Genomic DNA, 27,667 nt, shown 5'->3' on the forward strand with positions numbered 1-27,667 from the left:
CGTCAGGCCCCCGGCCGGCTTCCTGGGGTCCTGGCGCAGCGGCGGCGGCCAAGGAAGAGGAGGGGGAGAGGTGGAGGTGGCAGCAGAGGCTGCGGCGGCTACGACAGAGGCTTCGGTGGCGGCAGCGGCCACGATGTCAACCAAGAACTTCCGAGTTAGCGACGGCGACTGGATCTGCCCCGATAAAAAGTGAGTGAGTCGGCGGCGGCCTGCGCCGCCTGGGTTCCGTCTACTGGGGCCTCGGCAGCTCCGGGCGGGAGAGAGAGAGCGGGTGGCGCTCTCGGGGACAGGCCCGGCCTTCCCCCTCCGCTGCTGGTCTCAGCCACGCCAGACCAACGCCATCCGACCCGGGGGCGCCCTAGGGAGGCGGGGGTCAGGGGAGCGGGCTCTATTTTACAGGCGAGGAAACTGAGGCACGAGTGGCGGCCGCGCCGCTCGGGTCACGTGGCCCAGGACCAACACCTCCATTCGCCTCAGGGCGACCATTGTCCTTCCCGGCCCTCCCCGGCGGGCCGCGGGCTCTTTCTCTCGGCCTTCCAGGTCTGAGATGAAGCCGGGGGTCAGCACGTATTAAGCGCCTGCTGTGTGCCCCGCGAGCCGCTCTCTGGGGACTCGTTGGGCCGCGGCTGCTTCGCCTAAACCTTTCCCGGGGCCGGCCTCTGCCTCGACCCTCCCGCAGATTGGCGACTTCGATTAAAGAGCGCCTTGTAAAACGCTTCCCGTTTGGCACGTCTGCCCGAGAGAGCGGCGATGATCGGTTATTCGTTATCTGTGTGCGTGTGTGTGTGTGTGTGTGTGAGAGAGAGAGAGAGAGAGAGACGGAGACACCAACGCCAGCGGACCCGGGTGTCCTCCACCACCTTTACAACCGGAGCCACGGCCCCGAATTTCCGATGTCACCGTGGGTTCTTTCCTTGGTCTGTGGGAGGAGAGTCCATTCCGGGTCCTCTAATGTTAAGTACGGGCTGGGTCTCCGTGTTTATACCTTACTTGCCTCCTGTGTCCAAATGCTGTGGTTCCGGTCCACTCGCTAGAACTGGAATTGCACATACTCTCAGAGACTCGGTGACGCCAAAGAGCGTCCGGTCCAAACCTCTTTTATCCCGTGAGCCCTTTGACGGTCTGATGAAGCCGCTGGCCCAGAGTGTTTGTTGCCTACATTCACTGGTGAAAGAAATGCTAACTTTCCGTTAGAGGTTAGTGAAGATGAAGGTGTAGCCAAGTTCACAGACCTGAAATCTGTGTGGACGTGGGATGGAGAGCCCAGATCTACTCCCACCCCCTCATTTTATGCGTGAATAGAAGAGATTCGAGTGGGAGTCGGCCACAGGGCTAGGATTTGAACCTAGTAGGCCACCATTCTTGCCATGTATGTCACTGCCTTCTTTTTATCTGCAAATGAGGGATGTGAACTGTCAAAAGTGATACACAAAGTATTTTGTCAGGGTGATCTCATTAAAGGAGAAATTCTTAGAAAGTTTGCCACGTAACTGCCACCAGCTTGGAGTTCACACACTATCACTAGGGGGGTGAAAATACTGTAGCCTTAAAACAAGGCAGGGCTGTTAAAGCCAACTTTTTTTTAACTACCGTAAATTTAAAATCTTAGCTAAATGTAAGAACATAAGGTGTTGAAAATGCTATTCCGTATTAGACAGACAGACATACCCTCCATACTTTGCCATTTCTGTTGTTCTGCTATTTTTCCAGTCACCCAAGTTTGTAACTTCAGGGTCACTTCCTTACCCTCCTCCTTTCCCCCTACCCAGTGAGTTTCTCAATCTAAGCTGTTCTGCCTCAACACCCTGAACATGGGTGGTCTTGTCTCTGCCCTGTGATTCCCTGTTTTTGGCCCCTCATAACTTCACACTTAGACTATGCAACAGATTCTTCATGGAATCCTGGTTCTAGTCTTGTTATTGAGTCATGCTTGACTCTCCCCCTCTCTGATCTATCCTCTGCCCAGCCACCAAAACAATATTCCTGTAACATTACATCAGATCCTGTTATAACCCTGCTTGGAAAACTTGAGTGAATCACAGAATTTTAGTGTTGGAAAGGACTCCCACCAACAAATTGCAGATTCTGTCCCTGCTCTTATGCCTTGATGTGGTTTCCTTCTCTCATCTCTGTGCCCTGCCTCCCCTCCCCCCCCAGGTCCTCTGAGCTCGCACCACCTCTTAGGATCCTGGCTCCTTTTAAGGCTCAGTTCACGCGCTGTCTCTTGTGCTCCTTCCGTGGTCCCCAGATTATGTGTATACTTACCTGTTTACAGGTTTTCTCCTTCCAGTAGAATGTAAGCCCTTTCAAGGCAGGGACCATTCCTAGGCGCATGAGCATTTTTTTGTTCCTGGCCCTGCCATGGACAGCATGCACCTAACTGATGGGGATCCACCAGACTGCATCCAGCCATCATTTTCCCTTCGTGCTGCAGCCAGGTGGCACCACTACCATCCCCGATGCTCTGACTCCCATCATCATCTCTCCAGCTTCACAAAAACAGCACAGTCCTCCTTAACCACTTCTCCCCATATATGTTGTCTTTCCATATTTAGAATGTAAACTCGTTGAGGTCAGGGACTCCTCAGCTTTTAGCACAGTGCCTGGAACGTAGTACATATGTAATAAGCACTTACCTCCCAGCCCCCCCCCCACCATCTTTTGTTCCTAGCATAGTACTTTCCACATAGTAGGCACTTCAGAAATGCCTGCTTATCTGCACTTGGGCTTCATCTTCTGAGAAATATTTCTGGGAGTCCAAGGTAAAGTACTCTACCTTTTATTATGTCTACTTCAAAAGGCCTAGGATAGACCCCACCCCCGCAAACATCCCTAATTCTGCTTAAGAAACCCTTCTGGGTCCTATTTATATTCCCTCAGACTGAACGGATTTTGCCAGTCTTATTTCCTGCTATGTGAATCAGTATAGTGAAATCTGATTAGCCAGAGTATTTGGGAATTAAATTTTTTGGTTAAATCAGAGTTAACCAGAAAATCCTTATTTCTACTTCTGTTGAAATTCTCTAGCATGCATTAACCCCTTTTACAGCTTCAGTAAATACCATATAGAAAGACATTTTGCTCATTCATAATATTTTACTGTCTCACAGTTGTCAGACACATTCTTGTAGATCTTGGTACCAGGGATCCAGCTCAATTGGCTGACCTGAAGGTGTGCCCTGCAGGCTTGTTTGCTGTTGTTTAATCCTTTTAAAAATAAAATGCATTAAGTTTAGAAATGTCCTACAGCTGAGATTTAGTTAATTGGGGTTTTATTATACTGGATTTCAGACTTCATTCCCTCTTGTTCTAATATTTGGGATTTGGTGGGGAAGAGCCACATTAACACAACCCACAATCATGATTTTATAGATTTATTAATCACATTTTCTTCCACTGGAATTTGAGTTGTTCTTGTTGCTGTTATTGTTCTTTTTATAGTGACTGTTTTTAGTCCAGTTCCGAGTCTTCTGCTTACAAGTTTTGTGATTCCGTAGCCTTTTGGGGCCTCAGTTTCATCATCTGTAAAATAAGGCAGTTGGAGTAGGTAGTCTCTTAAGGATACTCACTATTCTGTGATTCTTTTAGCCAGTGTCCTTTTCCAGATCCATTTTGAGACAGTTGACCAGAATTGCATTCAGTATTCCTAGTTCAGACCTGGCTTTTGTACAGCAGCAGAATCGTATCTCCCGTTTGGTCCCAGGGACCAGGTCAGTGAAACTAGTATGCCCAACACTTGGTGATTAATTCTTCAATCATGGAAACCATCAATGAAAGGAAAATATATTAGCCCCTTCTGTTTCTGGAATAACTGGCAGTCATGGTGCAGGGGGCTAAGAGAGTGCTTTGGAATCGTTTTGGATACTGCCTAGGAACATTTCTTAGCTGTTGATATTGAAAATGCGAGTTACTTGTCCAAGGATGGGTAAATTGGATGTGTTACTAGAACTGAATTGTAGCAGCCCCTCCCTTAACATTCTCCCTGTAAATGAAGCCAGGAGACAAAAGGAAGTTGCACAAGTTCTCCTTGAAGAAGCAGGTAGATTTGCTGTACTTGATTCTATCACAGAAAAGATCATTTCATGGGAGATCTGACATCTTGTCTTGCAGTACTTATGAGAAGCATTTGTTTGGAATCAAGGAGATGGAGACATGATAGAAGTTCTCTAAATTAAGTGAATGTAGACTTTACTATTTAGTAACTTGGATTGGGGCAGACAAAAAGAAAACTGCAAAATGATGTTAAAAGACTAAGATGAAAAAACCAAAGGCCTGTAGATGATACAAAAGTCACTGATATTTCATAAATATGACAAAAAGAAAGCCATCAAACAGTATTAGAGGAATTCCAAATAATATCCCCAAAATGAAATTATTTTTTAACAGACAAGAAACAGTTGGTTTCCATTTCCAAGTTGGCCGTCTGCATGTAGTCAGATGCTAACTTTTAAGAGCAGGTATCAAAATCAATATCAAATTAGAAGAAAGAACAAAAATGAAATGATATTAGCATGCAACTGAGGTAATTCCAAACTGTGCAACTTAAGCTATTGACACAGAAGAATGGGTAGTGGACTAAGAAAAGACATAGAGACAGATTATCACCTTTCCTAGGATTTAAGTGAATCGCTTTAGTGAGGCATCAAAAGAACTTGTCTTCATCAGCAAACATTTGATCTCCTTAGGAAACAGAGGGAACTGCTAAGGGCAACTCCAGCTTAGAATAGAAATGTGTTTGCAAGCTCTTATGGAGGATGATGGAAGTGTCACTTCATTTGCTGTGGAGAAGCAGCGTAGAGAAAGCAAGTTCGCCAAAGGCTCAGTGAGGAAGTCAGCTAAGCTACAGCATCCGGGGGCATTTGAGGGTGAAACCAGAGGGAAGACAGTGGAGAGGTATTGCACTGGATTTTGGGTTAAGCTTTTTTGTTTTCTCAGAGCTGCCCCCGTTGTTGAACCCTCCCTGTCACGGTCTTCTGTGGAAAACAAAGAAGGGACAAAACAAAGCAGCTGTGCAGGAAGTGGCACAGTCTTGAGGGCATTCAGTGACAGCTTCTCAAGGGACCTGAAAGAGGAAAGGATACCAGACCTTTGTGGATGTCATGAATCTTATTACATCAAGAGCCTGTCAAATAGTAACCCGCCTCCTAGTTTTCAGTGTGCTTTATATATACTCACATATTTTAATCTCACTAAGTTCTGTTTAACCACTTTGTTTATATTTGTATTCACTTTATACGTACGTATATTTGTACATATTTTATATGTATTCATTTCCCACATTAGAAGGTAAATTCCTTGAGAGTAAGGATTGTTTTATTCTTTGTGCCAGTGTCCCCAAGATCTATCCCAGTTCCTAGCGTATAGTAAATGCTTGGTAAGCACTGATTCAACAAAGCAGAATTCTGCCTTAAAAGCTCTACATCAAGGTGTTTTGTGTGCGCATGGAAAAATCTCAGATTGCTTTATTCAGTTACCTTACTGTGGTGTATGGCATGCTTTATGGAGCCCAAACCCTACAATGCCTTTCTTTGTATCCTCAGCACTTAGTGTACAGGGTGGGCCTGGCTCATAGTAAATACTTGGTAAATACTTGCTGACTTACTGACTTTGGACCATGTGTTCTCATCTGTTGATCTATTTTTCTTTTTCTGAGACCAGATAGTTACAATTAATGCTTTATAGACATTTTAAAATCTAGTAGGCAGTTAGGTAGCACAGTAGTTACAGTGCTGGGCCTGGAGTCAGGAAGACTCTCCACAGGTTCAGATTTAACCTCAGACACTTACTGGCTATGTGACCTTGGGCAAATCACCTCACCCTGTTTGCTTCACTTTCCTCATCTATAAAATGAGCTGGAGAAGGAAATGGCAAACCACACCAATATCCTTGTTAAAAATACCCAGATGGGGCATGAAGAGTCAGACACAACTGAAAAATGAAACAGAAAAAGCCAGTATTTTTTATCACAAGATAATTAGGAAGATTCTCAGAGTAGTACTGTGTATAAAAAAAGGGTGCTTGATGTGTAATGGACTTCTCTGAAGTGTGTTTTACTTTGTTTTAGATGTGGAAACGTAAACTTTGCGAGAAGAACCAGCTGTAACCGGTGTGGTCGAGGTAAATATACAAGTAGCATTGCCTCATGACCAGATAGATAATTTAGTCTAGTTCTCCACCTTTCATATCTTTATTCTTCTACTTGCAGAAAAAACAACTGAAGCCAAGATGATGAAAGCTGGTGGGACTGAAATTGGAAAGACCCTCGCTGAGAAGAGCCGGGGCCTATTTAGTGCTAATGACTGGCAATGTAAAACGTAGGTCTTTAGGAATCACTTTTGTTTTGACTTCACAACCTTATCTGTGTGTAGAACCACGACACTGGTATTGCCAGCTTTTTCAGATATGCATGGAATTAGATAGAGTTTTAAGGCCATCTCTCTATTAAAAAATGCTCTGGGAAAAATTCACCCTAATTTCTTTAAATGTGTCATTGGGCAGAGTAGAGAAGCCTTTTAATCCAAAAGATTGTCCTGTTGTCATTTTCTTGTAATTAATATTCCCTGTTCTGTAAAAGGCCTTTGAATTCTCTTTTCTTTGCCCCATCTCAGCTGTTCATAGGACGTTTTTGCCTGTAAGCATACACAATCACCATAACAAAATAAACTTGAATAAAAGCACATCCCAGCCTTGTGTGGTAGGTGGAACATCACTGGGCTGATTGTGAGTCAGGAGAGCTGGGCTTGGTCTAGTGCTGCTATTTTGATATTCGTTCACTCCACTTCCCTTCTGCAGTTTCTTCATTACCCAGTGAAGGCTGGGATAGATGGTCTTCAAGGCCACTTCCCAGTTGTAAGGTGTTGTGATTAGACACACTCAAGTACTTGAGAGAAATTCTGCTTTTATCATCCAAAGGTTTGGTATCATTTGTTCATCTTCCTGTTTGTGTGGAGGAATCCTAAGAAGTTTAATTTGGCTTTTTAGAAGTTCTGCCTTCCTGGGGCAGGATGACAGAGTGAAGGTGCTTTCAGCTCAGCAGCCATAACCCAGGCAGCCTTTGGCACCATAGGCCAGAGCTCTGCAACCCATTTTCCCCACATGTGAGAAGATGTTGAACTAGATGGTCTCTGATGGCATTTATAGCTGCACAACCTATGATTTTTTCCCCCTGAAATTTGTTTAGCTTGGTTTGCTGTTAAGTGGGGCTCCAGTCATGTTTGGCCTCTGGTACTGAAATTGGTTTTTAATTTCTTGTTGATTTCCCAGATTCTATTCTTGATTCCACTATGAACTTGAGTACAAGTGTTTCAAATTAAAAGGTGCTGGCATAAGTTTGATGTTTCAGACAGTACAAAGTGCGATTTTCCGTTCTTACACTGTCTTGAAGTATACACTGGCTGCTGGAGCATTTAGTATGGGAATTGCTGTCACACTAAACTTGAAAGTTGGAGTTTGGAGTTCTTAATAGATTTGCACAAGTTCAGAGACTGAGCCATATTTTGAATTCATTATATATTAGAGAATCTTAGAATTGGAACATCCCTCGGAGAGCCTCCTTTCAGCCTGGAATTTATTGGCTTGTTCCCTGAAGTAAAGACATGTCTTTAAAACTCCACTCTGTTTACTTTAGAGATTATTTTTCTCTCCTTGAGTAGTTAAAAAGTTTACATCTTATCCAAAACTCAGGCACAAGTCTCTTAATTTTCCATCTCAATAACTTACTCTTTATGGTGCTGCACGTTAGCTCCACTTTTAATTTTCTCGTTGTTTTTGTCTCCATTTCCTCTGTCTTTTCTGATGGGCTGCTACATTCTATTAATATGCTCTTCTCTCCATTCTAAAGCTGCAGTAATGTGAATTGGGCCAGGAGATCCGAGTGTAATATGTGCAACACTCCGAAGTACGCCAAGCTGGAGGAAAGGACAGGTAAGTTACAGTCACACTTGAAGAAGGCTAGTGATTCTTAAAAGCATGACTGGCGTTGAGGAATGCTCTTCCTTTTACCTACAAAAAACAATTCACATGGTGGTTCATACTCACCTTTTCATTCATTACTCCAGTTTTATTTTCAGTTTGTCGTCACACGCAAGAGTCAATGCCAACAGCCATATGCCAGAAAGTAACGCAGACACTTTGGGATATATTTACCCCAGCAACATATACGCGTGCAGAAAATGGGCCTAGTTTACTCTCAGATCCTGTTTCCATGTACACTGTGCTCTGAAAAAAAAATGTACCATTGAAAGTCCCTGACGTAAAACCGGACAGTTTAATTCAACCACAACCACAGTATCCTCTGGCTTGGTGGCCCTGTAGTGGATTTTTTTTTTAAGTATAATTGAATATATCAACTGTACAACCTTAATCTTAGTATAAAAGTAATAGCAGATATCTCTGTCACTTTGCTGGTCCAGAGTCATTTTTGGATGTGCATGATTTCATTTGTTCTTCTCAGCAAAGTCAGTGGTGAAGATATTATCTTCATTCCACAGCTAATGAAAACAGGACAGCATTAGGGAACTAGATGGTGGTGATTGAACGAATATTTCATACAGATCTGTCATGTGCTTCGTTCAAGTCCCTGCCCACACAGAGCTTATGATGTAATGGAATATAATACACAGAACTGGAAAACACTGTTCTTGAAGTCTGAGAGGGAAGGCTATTTGTTATGGACCTTGGGAATTCTCTTAGGCTATTCTTTTGGAAAAGCTAGAATGGTGTGGGTTAGGCACTTGGGTAGGTCTGTGGGACTGCCAGGACTCAAGGAATGAGCTTTAATGATTTGATTTAATGAGGGAGGAATGTCTAGTTCTGTAGCCCAGGTGTCATGTGAACAAAGGTCTGAACAGCAATACTAGCAGATTTGCACATTGCACAAAACTGGAAGGGATAGCTAATGACAACCAAAACCCAAAAATGTCTTAATATATGCCAGGCAGGCATTTATTAGGCACCTACCATGTACCGGGCACTGAGCTGGTAAGCACCAGGAATATAAAGAAAGACAAAGTCTGTTCTCAAGGAGCAGTCTAATGGGGAGACAGCACGCAAACAGCCTTGTACCAAAAACATAAGCAGATGGTTCCAGAGGGAAGGCATTATGATTCAGGAGGACTGGGAGAGAATGTGAGACTTTAGTGAGGACTGAAGGAGGTGAGAATGTGATAAGGACAGAGTGAGTTCCAGAAAAGTTAGGGGCAGGGAGAGGCCGAAGGTCAGCAGAGGGCAAAGAGAGCCAGAATCCTCTGCTTAGAGGTATTCAGGAGTGGGTCACACCTGAATGATTTTTACATTTTTGAGTACAATAAAACTTTATTTTAAATGTGTAAAAATTTATTCTTAGCTCAGCCCAGTAATTTGTCAACTTGGGGTATAATAGGACAGAGCCCAGGACAAAGCCTTGGGAGACTCCCCTGGTGAGAGGATATGACCTAGGGCAGGGGTGGGGAACCTTCGGCCCTTTATTAAAGGGATTTGGTCTGTGAAGTTTGGATTCAGTTAAAGGGCCACACTTGAGGATCTAGAGGGCCACATATGGCCTTGAGGCTGCAGTCCCTACCTCTGCCCTAGGGGAAGACCCAGCAAAGGAAACTAAGAAGGAAGGGTCCCATGAACAGGAGGAGAACCAGGAGAGGAGAATAGTGTCACAAATACCTAGGGAGAAGAGAGTGGTCAGCCAGTGATCAGGGCTTCAGGGAGGGTAAGAAGGATGAGGATTGGGAAAAGGGCGTTGGATTTGGCCTGATTATGACAGTAACTTTGGCTAGAACACTTTCAGTTGAATGATGAGGTTGGACACAACCTCTAGGAAGTTGAGAGTGAGGGAAGGGAAGATGGAAGCCTCTTTTGTAGATGGCCTTTTCAAGATTGCTCATCCAAGGGAGGAGAAATAGAGGATGATGGCTAGCATGGGTCGATGGATCAAGTGAGGGTTTTTTCAGGATGGGGGAAGCATGGACATGTTTGTAGCCAGTAGGAGACTGAAGGTGAGAGAGAGGAGGGGATGGTTGAAGGAGCAGTATAATGGAGAAGACAGGTAGGAACAGAAGAGCTTGTACAGGTAGAGGGGTTAGCCTGGGCAAGGACAAGGGTTAGGGCCACCTCTTCACATGACAGGTGAAGGAGAGAGTGACCAAATGCCACTATGGGAGCTGAAGAGAAGAGGGAGCTCATGGCCCATGGCCTCAGTCCTTTCCATGAAATATGAGGCCAGGGTCTGAGCTGAGCAGGTGGGAAGAAGCCAGAGGAGGTTACAGGGTTTGGGAAAACTGCTGTGGAGAGTGGGATCCTGAAGCGAATAGATTCTGGAGGAAGCATAGCTGGACAGCAATTGCAATCAGCATGGTATTGTGGAAGCAAAAGTATCTGAGGATCTTCACCTGTTTCAGGTGCTTAGTATACACATGATTAGGAAGTGATGGCCTTGAGGTATTCTGACACCACTTCCAGAATACAAAGTTACTTCTGGGAACCAAGTTTTTGGAAAGGCATCAGGAAGCTGTAGAGTGTCTGGAGGAGGGCAACAGGCTTGGTGAAGATGAGGGAGTTCGCCTGTCTTTATGGCTTGGATTCTCTCCCTTGACTTTTTAACATGTCCCTCTGTGCTTGAAAGCTTTCATTGGCTCCTGCTTCTAGTCTTTGACTCTCTGGGCCTCCATGATTCGGACCTGCCTGTCTCAGTGCTCATTCAGAAGCCTTGCTTTCCCCTTGTGCCTTGGCTGTTTTGATTTAGAATATACTCCTGCTTCTTTTTCTCCATTAGGCCTCTTTATAGTGTGCCTGTCTTTCAGGGATCCACTCTGATTTGCAAAAGTCCTTGCAATCTTCTGGACTCTCCATTCTGTAGATTCTCAGTTCTCTGGTCTCCTCAGCTCCCTGGTCTCCACTCTCAGCTCTGTACTCTCTAGTTCTGTCCTCTCTCCAAAGCTCTGAGTTCTGTAACTTGCTAGTCTCTGAGCTCTCTGCAGATTCTCAGCTCTGTCATCTTACTTCTTCTCCCTGGGCTGAATTCTCACTTTAATGGCTGCCTTCTGGCTATATATACTCTTTTAGGGTCCTAAGGCTTCATGGCCAATCAGCAAGAGTGTAGGCCTGGGGCTTAGCACCTAGTCAGTAAAGGGTGTAGGTCTGTCTACAAACAAACCTCTAATCAAGTTTCACTTAACTAGCCCCACCTGAGGCCTGTTGAATGGAGGGGAAGATCTTTAATCACTGATTGGCATCACATGGAGTTATGTTGTTATTAAATATTATTGGACCACAATTAACAAATGCAATAAATTTATTGTTCATGACAGTGGAAAAAGGCCACTCATATGTGCATTGATAAAGTCTTTCCGAAAGCAATCAACATATAAACATTACTTGGATGTTACATTACATTGCACAAACTATAAGGAGGAAATGCGTAGACTAGTAAAGATGAAGTTATCAATATATGTACTAAATGTTGCAGAGAATATAGGCAGATGTGTAATTTTAGGCATATGCTGTTGACCTAAATATAAGCCACGTTCTTAAAATTAGATCTGCAAAGAGAAAGTATGTATAGATATACACTGAAAATTGCTTAGAGTGGCAGCTTGGTGGTGGAAAGAAAGCTGACTTGGGAACACACACACACACACACACCACCCCACCCCACCCCACCCCCTTGAGTCCCTTGAAGGTTGGGGCTCTAAGCAGTTCTAGGGTCTAACACTGCAGACAGGGTACAAATGGGCCCTGGTAAAGAGAGTTTCCTCACTCAGAACTTCCTGTGCCAGTGAAATCACCTCAATGAAAAAGAAAACAGTATTAGATTACAAATATATTCACCAAGAACACTTTTTTTTTTTACATTTTTTTTCCACTAAAATAACGATAGTGTTTAGTAGGAAGAGAAATCCAACCAGACCTGGCTTCTGATACTTAATACTTTGGGCAAGTCACTGATCTCAAGTCAGTTTCTTCATCAGTAAGATGAGGCAGTTGGATTAGCTCTCAAAAGTCCCCTCCACCCCTCAAATTGGATTCTTAGCTGTTTGGGTTTTTTTTTTTTAATTTTTTTCCCATTTTGATTGTTCCTTCTCAGCCTTATCTCTTTTGTTAGTGTTATGTCAGAGGTATCTCAGTGGCCCAGTGGATGGAAGGCTGGGCCTGTAGTCAGGAAGACCAGAGTTCAGTGGTATGACCAAAGCCTGTCAGATTTGTGAGACTTACTATAATAGTATTAGCCTGAGCTTTGTTAAGGCCTCCTACTTGGTTCTCCTCAATTCTCTGCTTCCTTTTGCTTCCCTCCTCATAGCTACCTAAGCACACCTGATCCTCCCCTACACAGTAAACACCATGGGCTTCCTGTGGCTGGTAGAATCAAACATAATTCAAGCCCTGCTCAACCTGCCTTTCCAGCCCCACTGGACATGCATTCCCCTCCCCCATTCCATGATCTTGACGTTTGTAATATATTCCTTTATATGAGGATTTGTTTTTTCTCTTTTCTCTGATTCTTTTAGAATGCTGTCTCCATCCGGGGAGGGATTATTTTATCCACTGTATTTATATCTTCAGTACCCAATACAGTGCCTGGCACATAGTAGGCACTTTATAAGTACTTAATAAATTGATTGATGGTAGCCATCTGAAAGAGGGGGAAAGAGATGAGCGTCATTATTTACTAATTTATTGGTAAATGATATTCAGACTTAGGTACAATGAAATTTTTTTAAAAAATAACCTTCATGCACTGAGCTCTTGCCCAGCCCTTGTGCTACAGTTCAGCATCCTTTCCCAAAAGAGGAGAAAGCCACTGAGCTAGGTCTTGTGACAGTTGTGGCAGAGGGGAGGGAAGGGGGAAAGGGAGGGTGTTCTGTTGGCTTTAGCTTGGGCCATTTCTTACAGCTCTGATTCCCAGAACCAGAAGTGAAAATTCAGACCATTTAATAAATAAGCACATAATCTTTCCTAGGTATAAATGTATGATAAAAACTTAGGTAATCTTTTTTTTTTTTTTAGGCTATGGTGGAGGTTTTAATGAACGAGAAAATGTGGAGTATATTGAACGAGAAGAATCAGATGGAGAATATGATGAGGTAAATCTGATGGGAAGCATGGAAATGGAATGTGCATTATAGTAACCAAGTATCTGGAGAGCAAAGAAAGGGAAATGAACATTTGTGTTTAATTTTTGTTTGACAAAATTGCCGTTTCTATTTCCTACACAACTTGAGTGCGTTCATATTAAAATTATGTATGGCTCAGCCTAGAGTCAGGAAAACCTGGCTTCAAATCTGACCCCAGACGCTTCTAGCCGTGTGACTCTGGGCAAGTCACTGAACCCTGGTTGCCTCAGTTTCCTCATCTCTCAAATGAGCTGGAGGAGGAAATGGCAAACCGCTCCATTATCTTTGCCAAGAAAATCTGGAATGGGGTCACAAAGAGGACACAACTGAATAACAACGTGTTTCAACAGTCTGGCTAGCAGCTGTTGTGTGAGTGAAAGACCAACACAAGGCCAACAACAAGAACGCTACCAGCACACTGCAAAAGCACAGGTTCTTTTGATCTGCTTTAGTAAGGAATGCAAGGTGAAGGGGTTGACAAGCTTACTTTAATTCAGCATACAAATATCATTCACTTAGTTCAGGGGAAAAAACCAGCACCCTGAACTTCAGGGCAAAATACAAAGTACAAACATCGACTCAAAAACAGACATGTTTCTAGTTGGCTAAGGAGAGATTCTATTTTCTCTATTTAGTTTGGTCGGAAAAAGAAAAAGTATAGAGGGAAAGCAGTTGGACCTGCCTCAATCCTAAAGGAAGTTGAAGATAAAGAATCAGAGGGAGAAGAAGAGGATGAGGATGAAGATCTATCCAAGTATAAGTTGGATGAGGTAACCATGTGTTTTTTTTTTCAGCATCATTTCCCATCTAATTTTTATAAAACACGCCACAACCACTCTTGGTGGCGAGTCATTATTTTTAAGTATATTTTAAAGTAATTTATCCATGATTACAAGAAAAACTGAGTGGCAAAGCTAGATCTTAAGCTTACAAAATCATACGTTTCCACTATCGAAAGAGACTTCAGATGCCGTTTGTCACAACTTCTTGTCTCAAGTGCGTAGCCCCTGATCCTTCTGGCAGGTGGTTATGAGGTCATCTGTTCTCCCTTTGAATGCTTGGGGTGGGGTGGGAGTAGGGGAGCTAGCTCTGTGTGGCCTTGAGACTGCCCATTCTCTTTTTAGTTAAATGCTGTTCACAGAGTCATGGGGTTTTAGCATTGGCAGGGGAGGCCTTGGCAGCCAGCTCATCTACCTTTGGCCTGGCAGCAGGTCCTCATCCATTCCGGGGCGGGGGGGGGGGGGTCAGTTTGACATTATATCAGATCTAAGTTTGATTCTTTGTCTTCTGCTTCTTTGGGGGCTTGTCCCTCTTCACACCAATATAGGTTCTCTTAAGTGCTGGTTGAAGGTAGGCATCTTTTCCTGCCAGGTCTTTTCCGGACTAGCTCTAATTGTGAGGAAGTGTTTTCCTGGCATAAAGCGTGACTTTGCCTCTTTGCACCTGTTGCTTGCTCCTGATGCTGCCATCTGCTTAGGAGGGGAATAAGTCTGATCCCTCCTCCACATGAGAGCTCTCCAGAAAGTAGAAAACAGACATCATGTCTCTTGATCTTCTGCAGGGGAATGGCTGATTCATATTTGGTGTTAGCCTGGAGCCTTTTGCTGCCTGCCTGGTTTGCCCCCTGGGCACTCAGTAGTTGATCATGGTTGATGAAAGATAGTACCCAGAAGGGAAAATAATAGTCCAGATCTCACTTGACCAGGGTGGAGTCTGGAGGGGCCAAGCCCCCTTATTCCTGGAAGCTTGGCCTGCTGATGCCCACAGCTCTTTGGGCCACTGTGTCCCACTGCCAGCTCCACTCAGGCCTTCACATCTCTCAAAGGACTGTCAATGCCTAACCAGGATTTGCCCACCTTGTACTTTGGGATTTGGTTTTGGGTTTTGGGGCTATTTTGAGCTGGAATATTAAAGATCTTTAATTCTTGAACACAGTCCATTTCTGAGTACTCCCCTTAGTGTTCTAGTGCAGGCTTAGTCCCTGATAATCGATGTTCCTTCTGGAGTCTGACTCATGCAGTGGGTGCTGGCTTCTCCCAGCATTGGTGGGTTTTAGAAGTAGTTCACTAGGGCTGTCTTCTGAGGGGTGTGTGTACAGATTCCTAGACACCCCCACACCTGCCAAGTTGTCAGCAAACCCTTTTGAATGCAGATATTGTGGCCACTTGGACCAACCTTGTCATATTCCATCTCTTTGTTGCTCCAAAAGAGAAGTGTGCATATGCTTTACAAAAACCTGGAGCAGCATTGCGTGGATCAGATTCAGTAACTTGGAGGGGCACGTGAAGTTGTCCTATCACAGCCTGTTCTTTATGCCACCATTTCCTTTTCCAGACAGTCCGTTGTCTCTTTAATGATCCCTTTAAGAGGGGTTTACTTGGGTGTCCAAGTCAAATTCGCTAACCTATATTTTGCAAATTTCTGTTCTTTTCCCTTTGTTAAAGGTTGAGACATCATTTGTCTTTCTCCAGTCTTATGGGACTTATTCCATTCTCTGGGATCCTTTAAATATCCCTGATAGTAGTTCAACAGTCACATCCTCTGATTGCAGAAGGAGGCAGCTACTGGGGCAGGACGTAGAGTGCTGGGCCTGGCGCCAGGGAGATGGGACTGGCCGAGTGACCTTGGCTAGTCCCTTAGCCTCTGTTTCTTCATCAGTAATGTGGGATAATAAAAGCTTGTACCTCCCAGGGTTGTTGTGAGGATCAGTTGAGATAATAATTGCCCAGTGTTCAGCACAGTGCCTGGCACATAGTAGGAGCTATGTAAATGTTAGCAATTGTGATTTGGGGTGGGGGGCAGGGCAGTTGGGGTTAAGTGACTTGCCCAAGGTCACACAGCTAGTACATATGTTGAGTGTCTGAGGCCAGATTTGAACTCAGGTCCTCCTGGTTCAGGTCCTCATCGCACCACCTAGCTGCCCCACGATTGTGATTTTTAATAGAGGATTGTATTCTTCGGGGCCAGGTGACTCAAAGTTAGCTGTCACAGGGAGGTGCTGTGCCCTTACTTATTTTGGATATTAATTCCCTATCAGCCATTTTTGTTTATTTTCCCAGCTACAGGGCTGTCTTCTGGTCAGAGGGAAGGCTGTGTAATCCTCGTTAAACACCCTGCCTTCTTTCTGTGGCCACTTACTTATTAATCAACCCGAAGTAGCACCTTTTTATTATTTCCTCCTCAGCTGCAGAGACTTAGCACCTAGCACTGATGGCCCAGGCCCAGGCCCAGGCCACCCTTCTCCTGTTATCAGCCTAGCTAACCCGAGCGGGATGTTCACACTGATCTCCACATTCATGTTCACATGGACCTCAGAATTGTTTCTTGTTTGGAATTTCACTCTTGAGTTTCTTATCCCTCCTTGGCCAACTCCATGGTGTCCTACCATTCCTTCTTCAAAACCCTTTAAATCTTACCTCCCCAAATCTAGGTCAGGTGCTGCCCAGATTGCCTTTTCTCCACCACAAACAGGAGGGGTGGGTTTCTCTTCCTCTACCCCTGACTCCCAAAGGTTATTATTTTACCCCAGTATCTGATTCTTCTCTTATGAGAATCAGATCCAAAATAGAATTTGGATGGATGGAGTTATCAATGTGAGTCAAGACTGAAGGAGCTGTGGCTCCTGCCCCTCTTCCAGAATAGCATGCCTCTGCCCCAACCAACCTGGTGACATTTCACGTTTCTGTCCTGATAATAACAAATGTGCTTCTGTTCCTTTTTCCATTGTTGTTTTTGTTCCACTCAGTTCTCTCCACCACACTTCCTCCTTGGGTGCCTGGATTCCCTCATGCCAGTAAACCTTCTGAATAGTTCCCTCTCCCCAGCGCGAGCGCACACGCGTACGCACACTCCCCTTTTTCATGTTTTATGGAGTAAGTTATACCCTCCCAGAACCCTATTCCAGTTGTCTCAGCCTGGACCCTGATGGAAATGGAGAGGCATGAAGTAATGGCCCTGCCCTCACACCACTAGCTGGGCCTGGCGCAGGCTTAAGCTTGGCTGACTTGTTCGTTGGTCCTTGCGGAGAGCTCCTGAACCCTGGGCTACCTCCTTGCTGACTATGTTGGCATTTGAAGATATTCTGTGGAACCACAACCTAGGCAGGGAGCATATAGCTTTAGAGCTTTTCTTTTTCCAGTCTTCTGACATATTGAGACACAGTATTGAAGGGTGTCCTTGTTCTTCCTGGAATAGAAAACCTTATCTGTACATCAGTCTTAATGAGATTCAGAGGATAGCGACAAGAGTTCAATTCCAGACTCAGACACTGACTAGCTTTTTTACCCTAGACAAAGCATTTAACCATTGCCTTCCTCAGTTTCCTCTTCTGTGAAATGGGGATAAAGCAGCTAGGTGGTGCAGTGGATAGAGCACTAGGCCTGGAATCAAGAAGACCTGAGTTCAAATCCAGCTTAGATACTTACAAGCTCTGTGACCTTGGGCAAGTCACTTAACCCTGTTTGCCTCAGTTCCTCCTCTTTTCAAAGAGCTGAAGAAGGGAATGGCAAACCACTTCAGCATCTCTGCCAAAATAGGTCACAAGGAGTCCGACACTACTGAACCTCAGCAAACAATTGGGTTGTTATGAGAATAAAAATGAAGTCACACACACTGCTAATTATTATGAATATCATTATCTATTCGCAGTCAAGTTCGTGGAGGGCTCTCCTCAAAAGCTAAGAAACTTTTATCTTGTTTATAGTGGTCAGATTAGAAGGAAATGGGTCTTTAATTCAGTTCTCAATAACAAGAAAAGTCTGTTGAGTTCACCCATGACCAGACTGGGCAGGATTCTCAGAGGAGAGATTTCTACAGAGAATGGAGGCAGCATCCCTTGATACTGTCCCCACTAAGCTGTGGAAGGTTGTCCTTTTGCCACACTGAGACCAGACCCTGGTGACCAGGAAGACATCATCTCTGAGGATGCCATCCCACCATGGATATGTCTCTAGTTCTCTTTGAAGGATCACAACCTGAAATTGAACTTTGTACCCTCATTTTAATCTTCCTGGGGAATTTTTCTTTTGTCCTGAAATTATCAATTCTACATAGAAATGGCTTGTTTGAGAGTGATTTTTCAGTTAGCGGGGGAAGGTGCTTTTTGGATTTCATTTTCCTCTGAGCTAGCCTGCTGAGATAAATAATAGATTTGTCTCTAAGCGGCTTGTGCCAGACACACAGGACAGAGTTTTTATTATGTTAATGCCTAGATTTCTAAATCTAATGGATTCTGATGGATACATTTTCATTAGGATGAGGATGAAGATGATGCAGATCTATCAAAATATAATCTTGATGCCAGTGAAGAGGAAGATGGCAATAAAAAGAAATCCCACAGAAGAAGTCGATCCAAGTCTCGGTCTTCCCACTCCCGATCTTCCTCACGCTCATCCTCCCACTCAAGCTCAAGGTCTAGGTCCAGGTAAACGGGTACAGGTCAAGGGTAACACCAGGCAAAATGTCAGTATCTAACTTCTTTATTTACACATTTTGGTTTTCCTTGATTGAATTAAGGTTTCAACTTTATTTTAAAAGAGTTCATCTTTGATAACAAATGGTTTCCTTTAGATAATGCATTCGGCTTTTTAATGTGTTAATGTGGTTTTTATACAACCCCTCTCCAAAATTAAGATTTAAAATGAGACTTCCTTTAAAGGTATTGTATATTTTAGTCCTGTACCTCCTTTACTGAAATAATTTACCTGGGAAGCGTTCAAATAAAATGCTAAATGGGAGATTGTTCAGCCTTAATAGACACTTAAAATCACGTATCTACATTTATTAATGTGCAAGACACATTTGGTCTTTTCCTAATTGTGAAGAAACATTAAGTTGATGAAAGTCATGAGGGTAGAGATCTGCCTTGTTCTTGGGCAGCCAGAGTGGCACAGCGGACCTGAGTTTGAACCTGACCTCAGACCCTTCCCAGCTGTGTGATCCTGGGCAAGGCACTTAAATGCTGTCTGCCTCAGTTTCTCTCTCCATAAAATGAGGATAATCCTAGCACTTCCCAGGGCCATCATGAGCACGAGCTGAGACAATAACCATAAAGTGCTTCATGCAGTGTCCGGCACGTAGTAGGCGTGCTGTGTAGGTGTTAGTGTTAACTGTTGATGTTGTTTTTTTTCCTTTCTGTGTATCCCCAGCATTTAACACAGTGCCTGGCACATAGTAGGCACTAGGTAAATGCTTATTCCCTTTTCTTAACCTCTTTCCAAGTGTGGGAACATTCAGATAAGACTCTTGAATGGAGCCATTGCCTGTTAAAGAGCACTTTTTAAGTTTTTGTGCTGACGTTTCTTAACATTCTGGAAAAGTGAATGAAAAGATTTAAGCTGCTAGGACATGGAGGAGTGAATGTCTCCTGTCACTAGTGTCTGTCTGTCTGTCTGTCTGTGTCTCTAGAGAGGCCTCTTTTAACTTTTCTGAAGCTGTCAGTGACTCACCACAGACTCAGACATCCATGATTGTACCACTGCTGTGTTGCTCTGAGGGAGGGTGGATCAGAACTGAGTTGAATTCTTTTACTTTTTAACTGTAGCCGATGCTAGAGCAGTTAGAATGTCTTTTGTTGCCATTCCTTCAAATTCCTGTCACTATTTGACTCCAGTACTTGGGATGGAACTATTTTTTTTTGTGTAGTTGTGTTATAAGTTGTACACAGTGATAGCATGTTGCATCAAATAATAAGCCTGAAGTTAAGCTCACCTGCAGAAAAGCGGTTGGTAGAAACCAGTAGTCCTTTCCTTCTTTTGCTCTAGTTTCTTCTAGTTTGTCCTTTTTGTTGAGATCTTTGTACCTGAGCATAACTTCCTATTTTGTGATGCCTAGGTACAGTGAGATCATTGCAAGACTAAGTGGGTTTCACTTTGGTATTGTGGATTTATCCATAGTCATTCCCTGAAGTAATTAAATTCTATGATTGAAGAGAAAAGCTCAGGTAGAAAATCATTAATGCCCTAAATTGCCATGATTTCTTTCTTTCAAGTAACTTGGTATGTTTTATAAAGTAATGAATGATGTGGGTAATAAATTGTAGTGGCATATAAGGAATAAACTATTATTACATTCTCTTTTTTTCAAACCTTAATAAAAACTGAAAGCATTCTTGAAGAAAAAAAATTTGTTAAGTTTTGTTTTTAAGATCACAGAATTACTTCTTCAGGTCTTTGGTACAAGTTAGAAAACTTGGCTTTCCGATGGTAGGTTAATGAATATATCTTAATAGAAATGCCTGGCCTTTCTGTTTTCCATATCCTTCTGCTAAAGGCACCTGAAACAAAAAGTGGCTTCCATTCCCTCCCACTTCCACAAGGTGGACTTGGTTAGCTTTCTCTCCCTTCAGTGTTTCAACAAAGTAGTCTTGATTGAAACACATAGGGGAAGGTAGACCAACCTGTTGACATCTTCTTACTAACTAGAAATAGAAATGAGTCAACCTTGAAGTAGCATCTGCTGAGTCATAAAGAAAAGTGGGGAGAGAGTGGAAATCCCTACAAATGCAGGTCCCGCTTCCCCAGTTTGGTTCAATGTAAGTCGAAAGTGAATCAGAATTTTTAGCCATGAACCTAGAAAAACACTCATTTCTTGTTATAGTGATGGTAGTAACATCTTTCTATGTTCTTAGAGAGTTTTGATGAATTTTGAGTAAAGTTGGTATTTTTTGTTCATTTTAGGAAGTGACAGCTGTTTTTTTTTTTTTTAAATAAAATTTGAAAATAACTAGGCTATTGGTAATGGTTCACAAGTCCATGTAAGCTTTGCCAAAGACTACAAGGAAAAGGTCCTCGTTGATACTTGTTTTGAAAATGTGAATCCCAGATCCTTGTCTTGTTGCATGAAAGTCCCATGTCATGTGCATCTTTCCTTCAGTGTTCGTAGCCCAAGGCTTGCTTAAGTGATGCTGGAAAAACCCTTCCCTGTTGTTCCAGGTCCCGCTCAGGAAGCTCCTCGAGTTCCCGGTCAAGGTCTCGGTCCAGTTCCAGAGAACTTTCGAGATCTCGTGGGTCGAAATCCAGGTGAATGAGGTAGCATTGGCTCTGCCCTGCAGAGAGGAAATCAAAAGGCACCCGAGGGCGTGGCTGCTGCTGCTGCTTTGACAACTTTGTTTTGCTTTTACTTGTCAATTTTATGTTAGCATTAGAAAACTAATGCTCTTGCCTGAGCTTAATTTTCTCACCCTGAAATGTTTCCATTGCCAGCAGTGTGCCAAGACATTCCCATGATTAAATTTAAATGATGATTCGTTATGTTGGTGGTAGGATCCAATGAGGTGGAGCTCCCATTCAGCCCTCAACACAGCAATGCCACGCGTGTGTTAGCATCTCTTAGAAGATGCCTCCTGGCCAGAGCAAGAAAAGGACTAGCCCAGAGATAACCATCTGGACCAAGAATAGTTCCCTTGTAATTTCAGCAAAATTCAAGCCTTTTGAGACATTTTTGAGGCCCCTTTTCTATCTGCCTTCTTTTTGTGGCTTCACCTAGCATTCCATTGGAATATTCCACTGTCCAGGACATTTTACATAAAATAGTTTGGGCCTCAGAGCAGTAGATACCAGCTTTCCATCTAGTGTCTGCCCAGGACATGTCATAAGGTTGGCAGCTCCTCTAAGAAGGAACCTTGGTGCTGGTTGAGCATGTATTAGTAGCCTTTACCTTGAAAATATTGGGGGGTGGGGGGAGAAAAATTAAACAATGTCCTAAACTTTATTTGTGCAAAAGTAAAGTCAAGTTTAGAGCTGCAGTGTTTTTTTTTAATTTGTTAAGATAATTTATTGAGACCTGCCTTACAGAGGCCCCTAGCAAGAAGTAGAAGACAATTTTAAGAATCCAAAAGGCCCCAATCAAAGCTTAACAACATGAGTTTTTTTTTTCTTTTTTGGCAAATTAAGTGTTCAAACCCAGAAGCCAAACAAGGCATTACTCTTCCTAGAGCTCTCTGTGGCGTTACCGCAGTAAGAAGAATGTGAGTCCCAGGCCTGGGCGCCGAAAGCCATCGTGTTCTCTCTGCTTGCCAGGGCCAGCCTGGGTTTTGAAGGGGCCCCTCTAGAGGCCACTTAGCAAGCGAGCACTGCCGCTCCCCCCAGTTTACAGTGGAGCAGCCTCCATTCTTAGCCTCACATTTTTGCTTGCTCACAACTTTCCAAAGAATTCTCCTTTTGGGCTTTTTATTCTTAATCTCAGCCCAAAGGTGAATTTTTTGGGATGTTTGAGCTAAATGCTTCAGCCATAATTATGTAAGTGAGAGTGAAAATAGTCATTACACTTAAAAATATGCACCTTTTTTCCCTGAGTAAAACATGTGAATGTCAACACGTCATATTTCATGAATAGTGTTTCTTGAATGAGATTTGTAAATGTTTTAAACCAGTTTTAGTAAATTATTGGTTATATTTTCATTTAAGTATATGATGATTTGACACATTTGCTGTTTCTTTCTCCTTCCCTCCCCTCTTCTCTCCCACTGCCATCCCTGCTTTCTCAATTGCAACTTGTGTTAAGTTGCCTAATTTCAAATGGATTTAATAATTTTCTTATCCTCAGGAAGTTGTTGTGAAGGTATTTTGATGTTTTTGCTTTTCTTAAATGGGAAAGTTTAATTTTAAAAGTTCATTTTAAAATGCACAATTACATGTTTCATTGTAGTGTACATTGTGCTTTCCATTCCTTCTTTGCTTCCCTTTTCTGTGACTTGAAGGAAAAAATTGGTCTGATGCAAATATAAAATAACTGAGAATGCATCATGTCTATAGTGCAGTAAAAGATACAAGTTTTAAAACCTTGGCATGAAATATTAGCTTATTCTCATGGGTGAACCAGAGTCTTCTGTTGAGGAAGCAGTAAGTATATTTGCCTTAGGACATTGTAGACTTATGATCAATCTTGGATCTGATAGCTAAATAGTTGGGTTCTTGGCTCTGTCATTTAATTAAATGTTTAATTTATTTCTCAATCAATAAAGATCCAGCTCCAGGTCCCACAGGGGGTCTTCCTCCCCACGAAAAAGATCTTATTCAAGTTCCTCATCATCTCCTGAGAGAGGCAGAAAACGAAGCCGTTCTAGATCTTCTTCACCCGGTGATCGCAAAAAAAGACGCAGCAGATCACGGTCACCCGAAAGGTTTGGGTTTCTGTAGAAATAAGAATGGGTGTATTTGAGTGTGGAATACGTTTACTAAAGGATTGGGAAAGGGTTGAATTTGAGTCACTTTCTTTTCCAACTTTAAAATAATGCTATTTTGTTTTAAACCCAATTTTGTTGTCTAGGAAGGATATAGGTCAAATTGCCCATTGATGGACATTTTTAAATGTTAGATATAAGTACTATAGCCAACTCCCAGTTATTCCAGGATGGATTTTGTCTCCATTCCATCTTCTCTCATTCTTGTTTATTTTTTATCACTATTCCTTAGCCCATCTTTGAATAAGCAACGGAAAGGAAGCAGCTAACACATGTCTTCAAAACATTAACCCAGGAGTTTAGCTTCAGTTTGGTATTGTCTGTCCGGAGCCCAAGGCTCTGTCCAGCAAGTCCCTGGCCACTCCAGAGATGGTTGAGAATGTGGCTCAGAAGAGATTCCTCCCTTGGTGTCCTCAACATCCTGTTCAGCTCCTTCCCCTTGTCTTTTGACCTCCTCTTCCTCAGTCACTGTCTGCTTTATTCCTGTGGAAGGATATTGGCAATTGTGCTTGTTGTTCCCCAGCATTCTGAGCTGTGATCCCCATCTGCCTCCTTGGAGCCTCTCTGGCATTGAGGCTGTATGGTTCCCTTTGCAGTCCTCCTTAGTCCCTCCTATGCAGACCTTCCATGCCCCAGCGTATGCCGAAGCAGCTCACACTCAGACTGCCCGCTGGGGCTACCCTCAGGCCCCAGGGCTCTCACACCCACTCTGTTTTCTCTTTTTGCTATCCTGTGCTTACCTGGCAGAAGGTTTTATTTGTTTCCAATCTCCTGCCTTGTATTTCTCATTCTAACCCTTGGCTTAGGCCACTTTGTTTCCTGCTCCGTCACCTCTTAAGCCTTTGCATAGTCCATCATTCAGGTCAGATTTGAGTGAAGATAGAAGATAACCAGGAGCTGAGCCCCTCAAGGTGCTAGGTAGTGTGGGCACATGAATCCTAGGAGCATCATCCTTCTCAGCAGCTTGGCTTTTCTCTTACAATTTTACACTCCAGAGCACAATTCAGGGTATAAGGTTATGTCTTAGAAGATAAGACTAAGCCTTGCTGAAGTAGGAATGATAGCTACATGTATAGCTGACATTGCCCTAGAAATTAAATGAGTCTGAGTGGACAGGGATCTTGGAGGGCATCCTGAAGAGGAAGGGTTTTCTTTAAAACCCAGCACTGTCTGTGACCATTACCCTGTTTGGTTGCCAGAATGGGCTTTTTTTCTTTTCTTGTTCTAAATAATTGAGAGCTGGCTATATTTTGAGATGGAATAGTTTCATTTGTCATTTTTTTTTATTGCTGAAACTGTAAATTGCGATTGTATTGTTAATAGCACAGACTGAAAGCCCGAATTCCACGTACTCTCGACCCAGTCCCAGTTTAGAATAAGCCCCCTTTGCCATCAAGGTGTTTGGTTTGCTCTCTCTTGGTCTGCGCCCACTCAGTGCTTCGCACGCTTTCTCCGTTTTTATCTTCCAGGCGCCGCAGGTCATCGTCTGGATCATCCCATTCGGGTTCCCGTTCAAGCTCTAAAAAGAAATAATGTATTAAAATTTACACCTAAAAAAATTCCAGTACAGTGCATGAAGCATATTTTTAAGAAGTTTGGTGTCTTACTTGGTCAGAAGTGCTAAATCTGCTAGTAGAGGTGCATGTCTGTCGTTGCTTTTTGGAAAACTACAGCTGTGTTCATTCTGGAAATTAAAAGTACATTAGCATTTTAAGCCATAATACCCTCCCCCCAGTAGTTGTTATGTGTTTATCGTTCTATTATTTAAAACTCCATGTTTTCTCTATCTAATTTGCCAGAGAGCTTTGTTTGCTAGTATGACCATGTTGTTCTTCATTTCCAAATATTTCCTGATGGTAAACAATCTGCTGACTTTAGGGTTTGAGTCAACAAAAGTACCTGAGGCTTCCTGAGCTTTTGGGCATACCGCCAATGACTGTGGGGAAGTAGATGGAAACAGGCTGTCCCAACAGTTTGGGAGATAAATGAGTCTTCATATAGTCACCCTTGTCAGTGACACTCAGCTTAGGATTATGCTCACCAACAGTAAATTGTAGAAATCCATGAGAAGCGCACCATGATGTCTGGAGGGCACTGTGGCGTTGTTTTTCCCTTTTACTTTTCCTCAGCACTGCATCCTAAGACAATATTCAGGCCCTTTCTAAGTTAGCAGAGGAGATGGCTTCTCCCTGAATTAATTTGGGGGTCTAAGCACTCAGCCTGATAAGAGTGTTTCTCTCGTGTGTTCATATCTTTGGCACAGCTATTTAAGGAAAAAACTTCCTCATATGGCCTTTTGGCCATGTTAACATTTCCAATATTGATTTATAGTGGTGAATGTAAGTTTGTGGTTTTTTGTTTCTGTTTTAGTTTTGTTTTGTTTTCTTAAAAGAACTTGGATGCGACATGTTCCTGAAAGCCCACATATGATTGGGTAAACAGGGCTAAAAATCTGAGGCTTCTTAAGGAAGAGGAAAATGAGAAACCACCTGGGAAACATAAATTCTCTGTGTAAAAAGAGTGTATGTTGTAAGGCTAGCCAGTCATTCCGATGTCTGTGCACTCAGGTGGGATTAGCCATGGGCTCCTAATGTATTTCACTATTCTTAAACTCTGCATGAAGTTTCCTTCTGAAGTAGAAATGAATGTTCCTACATGGTGTAACAAGAAATTGTCATTGTCCCCATTCACTTGAAATTACTTATGGCTTAAAATGCTTTCAGGAATTTGTTTGATTTCTGTGTCAAAATCTGGTCTCTGGAACTCCGTTGAGTCTGCCTTCCAGTTTAAAAGAGGGGGAGGGGGGAGGGGGGTTTCTCTTAACAGTTCCTTCGAGTGGCAACTCAAGGTAAGTATATGGAAGGAAGTTAACAGTTGAGTTTGGTGCCTTTGTGTCACTAAGAAAAGATAAAAGGAACAGTTTGGTCATTTGAGTGAGGGAACTCAAAAAGTATTGAGTAGAAATAATAAAATTATTAACACGGAGGCAACCAGAGCAAAATTGCATTCTTGATTTCAAAATAAACTAGTTTTAATTTTCTCTTGGACTGATAGAAAAATGAAAGCAAGATGCTTTAAGTAGAAATATTTTGATAATCTTTTTTGCAAAGAATTGAACTTTGCCACAATTTCATACATGCATACATTCATACACACACATGCACACACATAACGTACATACATGTAAATACACTTTTCTTTGCTAAATGTAGTTGTAGGTTGCACAAGAACACTTAGTCTCTTGTAATTGTGCCTCTGACTTCTTGAAAGTCTTACCTTCTAAATTGTGAAGATCGGACGATCTCCTAGAAGCTACGTGTTGCTATTGGTTTCTTCTTGTGTTTTGTATACTTTTGCTGTACTTAGCAAATGCAAGTTTATGAATTTAGCAAATGGTAGATTACAGAGAATTCTGATGATTATGATTTTCTTTAGTTTCACTAAACTGTACTAGTTTGTTTCATTAAGAAATGATGCTGTAGACAAATGTAAATAAAGCTTGTGAATCAAGCAGCCAAGTGAGTGGTGTTTGTTAAAATAAAATATAGAATCCCATGCTCTGAACTAATGTTTATTTTTACATTCACTAGCATTTTGATGGTTCATTCTAATTCTGTTTAGATTTCTAAATCTGTTAGGCATTTTGAAATGCTATCATATTTTGATTCAGTGAACATGCATTTGACTTCATGCTAAGTACTGGGGATAGAAGGAAACCACTTCACCCCCCCCCCCCCCCCAAAAAAAAAAGGTGGGGTGGGACGACTTGTCCTTAAGGATATTAAGGGTAACAGTCCTACATGTAAATGCTCGGAATAGGCAATTAATCTGAAAGGAGTGGGCACTAGCAGCTCTGGGGAGCAGGAAAGGCCTCCCTCCTGCAGAAGGTGGCATCGGGTTTAGTACATTTGTGAGGGGGCAGACCGTTCCAAGCATGAACAACAGTCTTCCATTGCAAGGAGGTTGGTCTTGGGTCCTAGCATAGAAGGACATGGTGGGAGATTCCTACAAGATAAGGGCCCTGGCTTTGGATGGAGGGCTTTCAATGCCAAACAGGATTTTCTGGTAATAGGGAGCCACGAGTTGAGTAAGTGTGTCACATTTTCAAGCAGGAGTGTGAGCACCCTGAGTCAGGGAGACCGATTCAGGTTATTGCAATAGACTGAGCATGAAGTACTATTCAGTAGTTTTTTAGTCCTCCCACTCTTGACTCTATTTGGGGTTTTCTTGGCAAAGACAGAATTTCCTTCTGTGGCTCAATTTACAGATGAAGAAACAGGCAAATGGGGTTAAGTGACTCGCTCGGTGTCACACAGTAAGTATCCGAGTCTTACTAACTCCAGGCAGCTGCCCCTTAAGAAGTAAGATCCTCAATGAGGGTAGTGCT

At 42.9% G+C, this 27,667-nt stretch overlaps 1 protein-coding gene across 1 annotated transcript; it reads left to right on the forward strand.

Moving 5' to 3' along the window:
• On the forward strand, nt 1-26,844 carry ZRANB2 (zinc finger RANBP2-type containing 2). Its single transcript, XM_036755936.1, has 10 exons — nt 1-189; nt 6,065-6,117; nt 6,206-6,314; nt 7,841-7,923; nt 12,994-13,070; nt 13,736-13,870; nt 18,353-18,522; nt 21,032-21,118; nt 23,062-23,220; nt 24,750-26,844. Exons 1-10 carry the CDS (start codon nt 134-136, stop codon nt 24,811-24,813), a joined length of 993 nt encoding a protein of 330 aa, XP_036611831.1. The 5' UTR covers nt 1-133; the 3' UTR covers nt 24,814-26,844.
• Nucleotides 26,845-27,667: the final 823 nt, after the last annotated feature.

Source organism: Trichosurus vulpecula, chromosome 4 (genome assembly GCF_011100635.1).
Source record: "Trichosurus vulpecula isolate mTriVul1 chromosome 4, mTriVul1.pri, whole genome shotgun sequence".
NCBI classification, from domain to species: Eukaryota; Metazoa; Chordata; class Mammalia; order Diprotodontia; family Phalangeridae; genus Trichosurus; species Trichosurus vulpecula.

Bases quoted from the DNA above. Each gene is read 5' to 3' on its own strand.
- ZRANB2 (XM_036755936.1), top strand. From the start codon at position 134: ATGTCAACCAAGAACTTCCGAGTTAGCGACGGCGACTGGATCTGCCCC. The intron at 7,924-12,993 runs GTAAGTTACAGT...TTTTTTTTTTAG, and splicing joins CAAGCTGGAGGAAAGGACAG to GCTATGGTGGAGGTTTTAAT. The intron at 13,071-13,735 runs GTAAATCTGATG...TTCTCTATTTAG, and splicing joins CAGATGGAGAATATGATGAG to TTTGGTCGGAAAAAGAAAAA.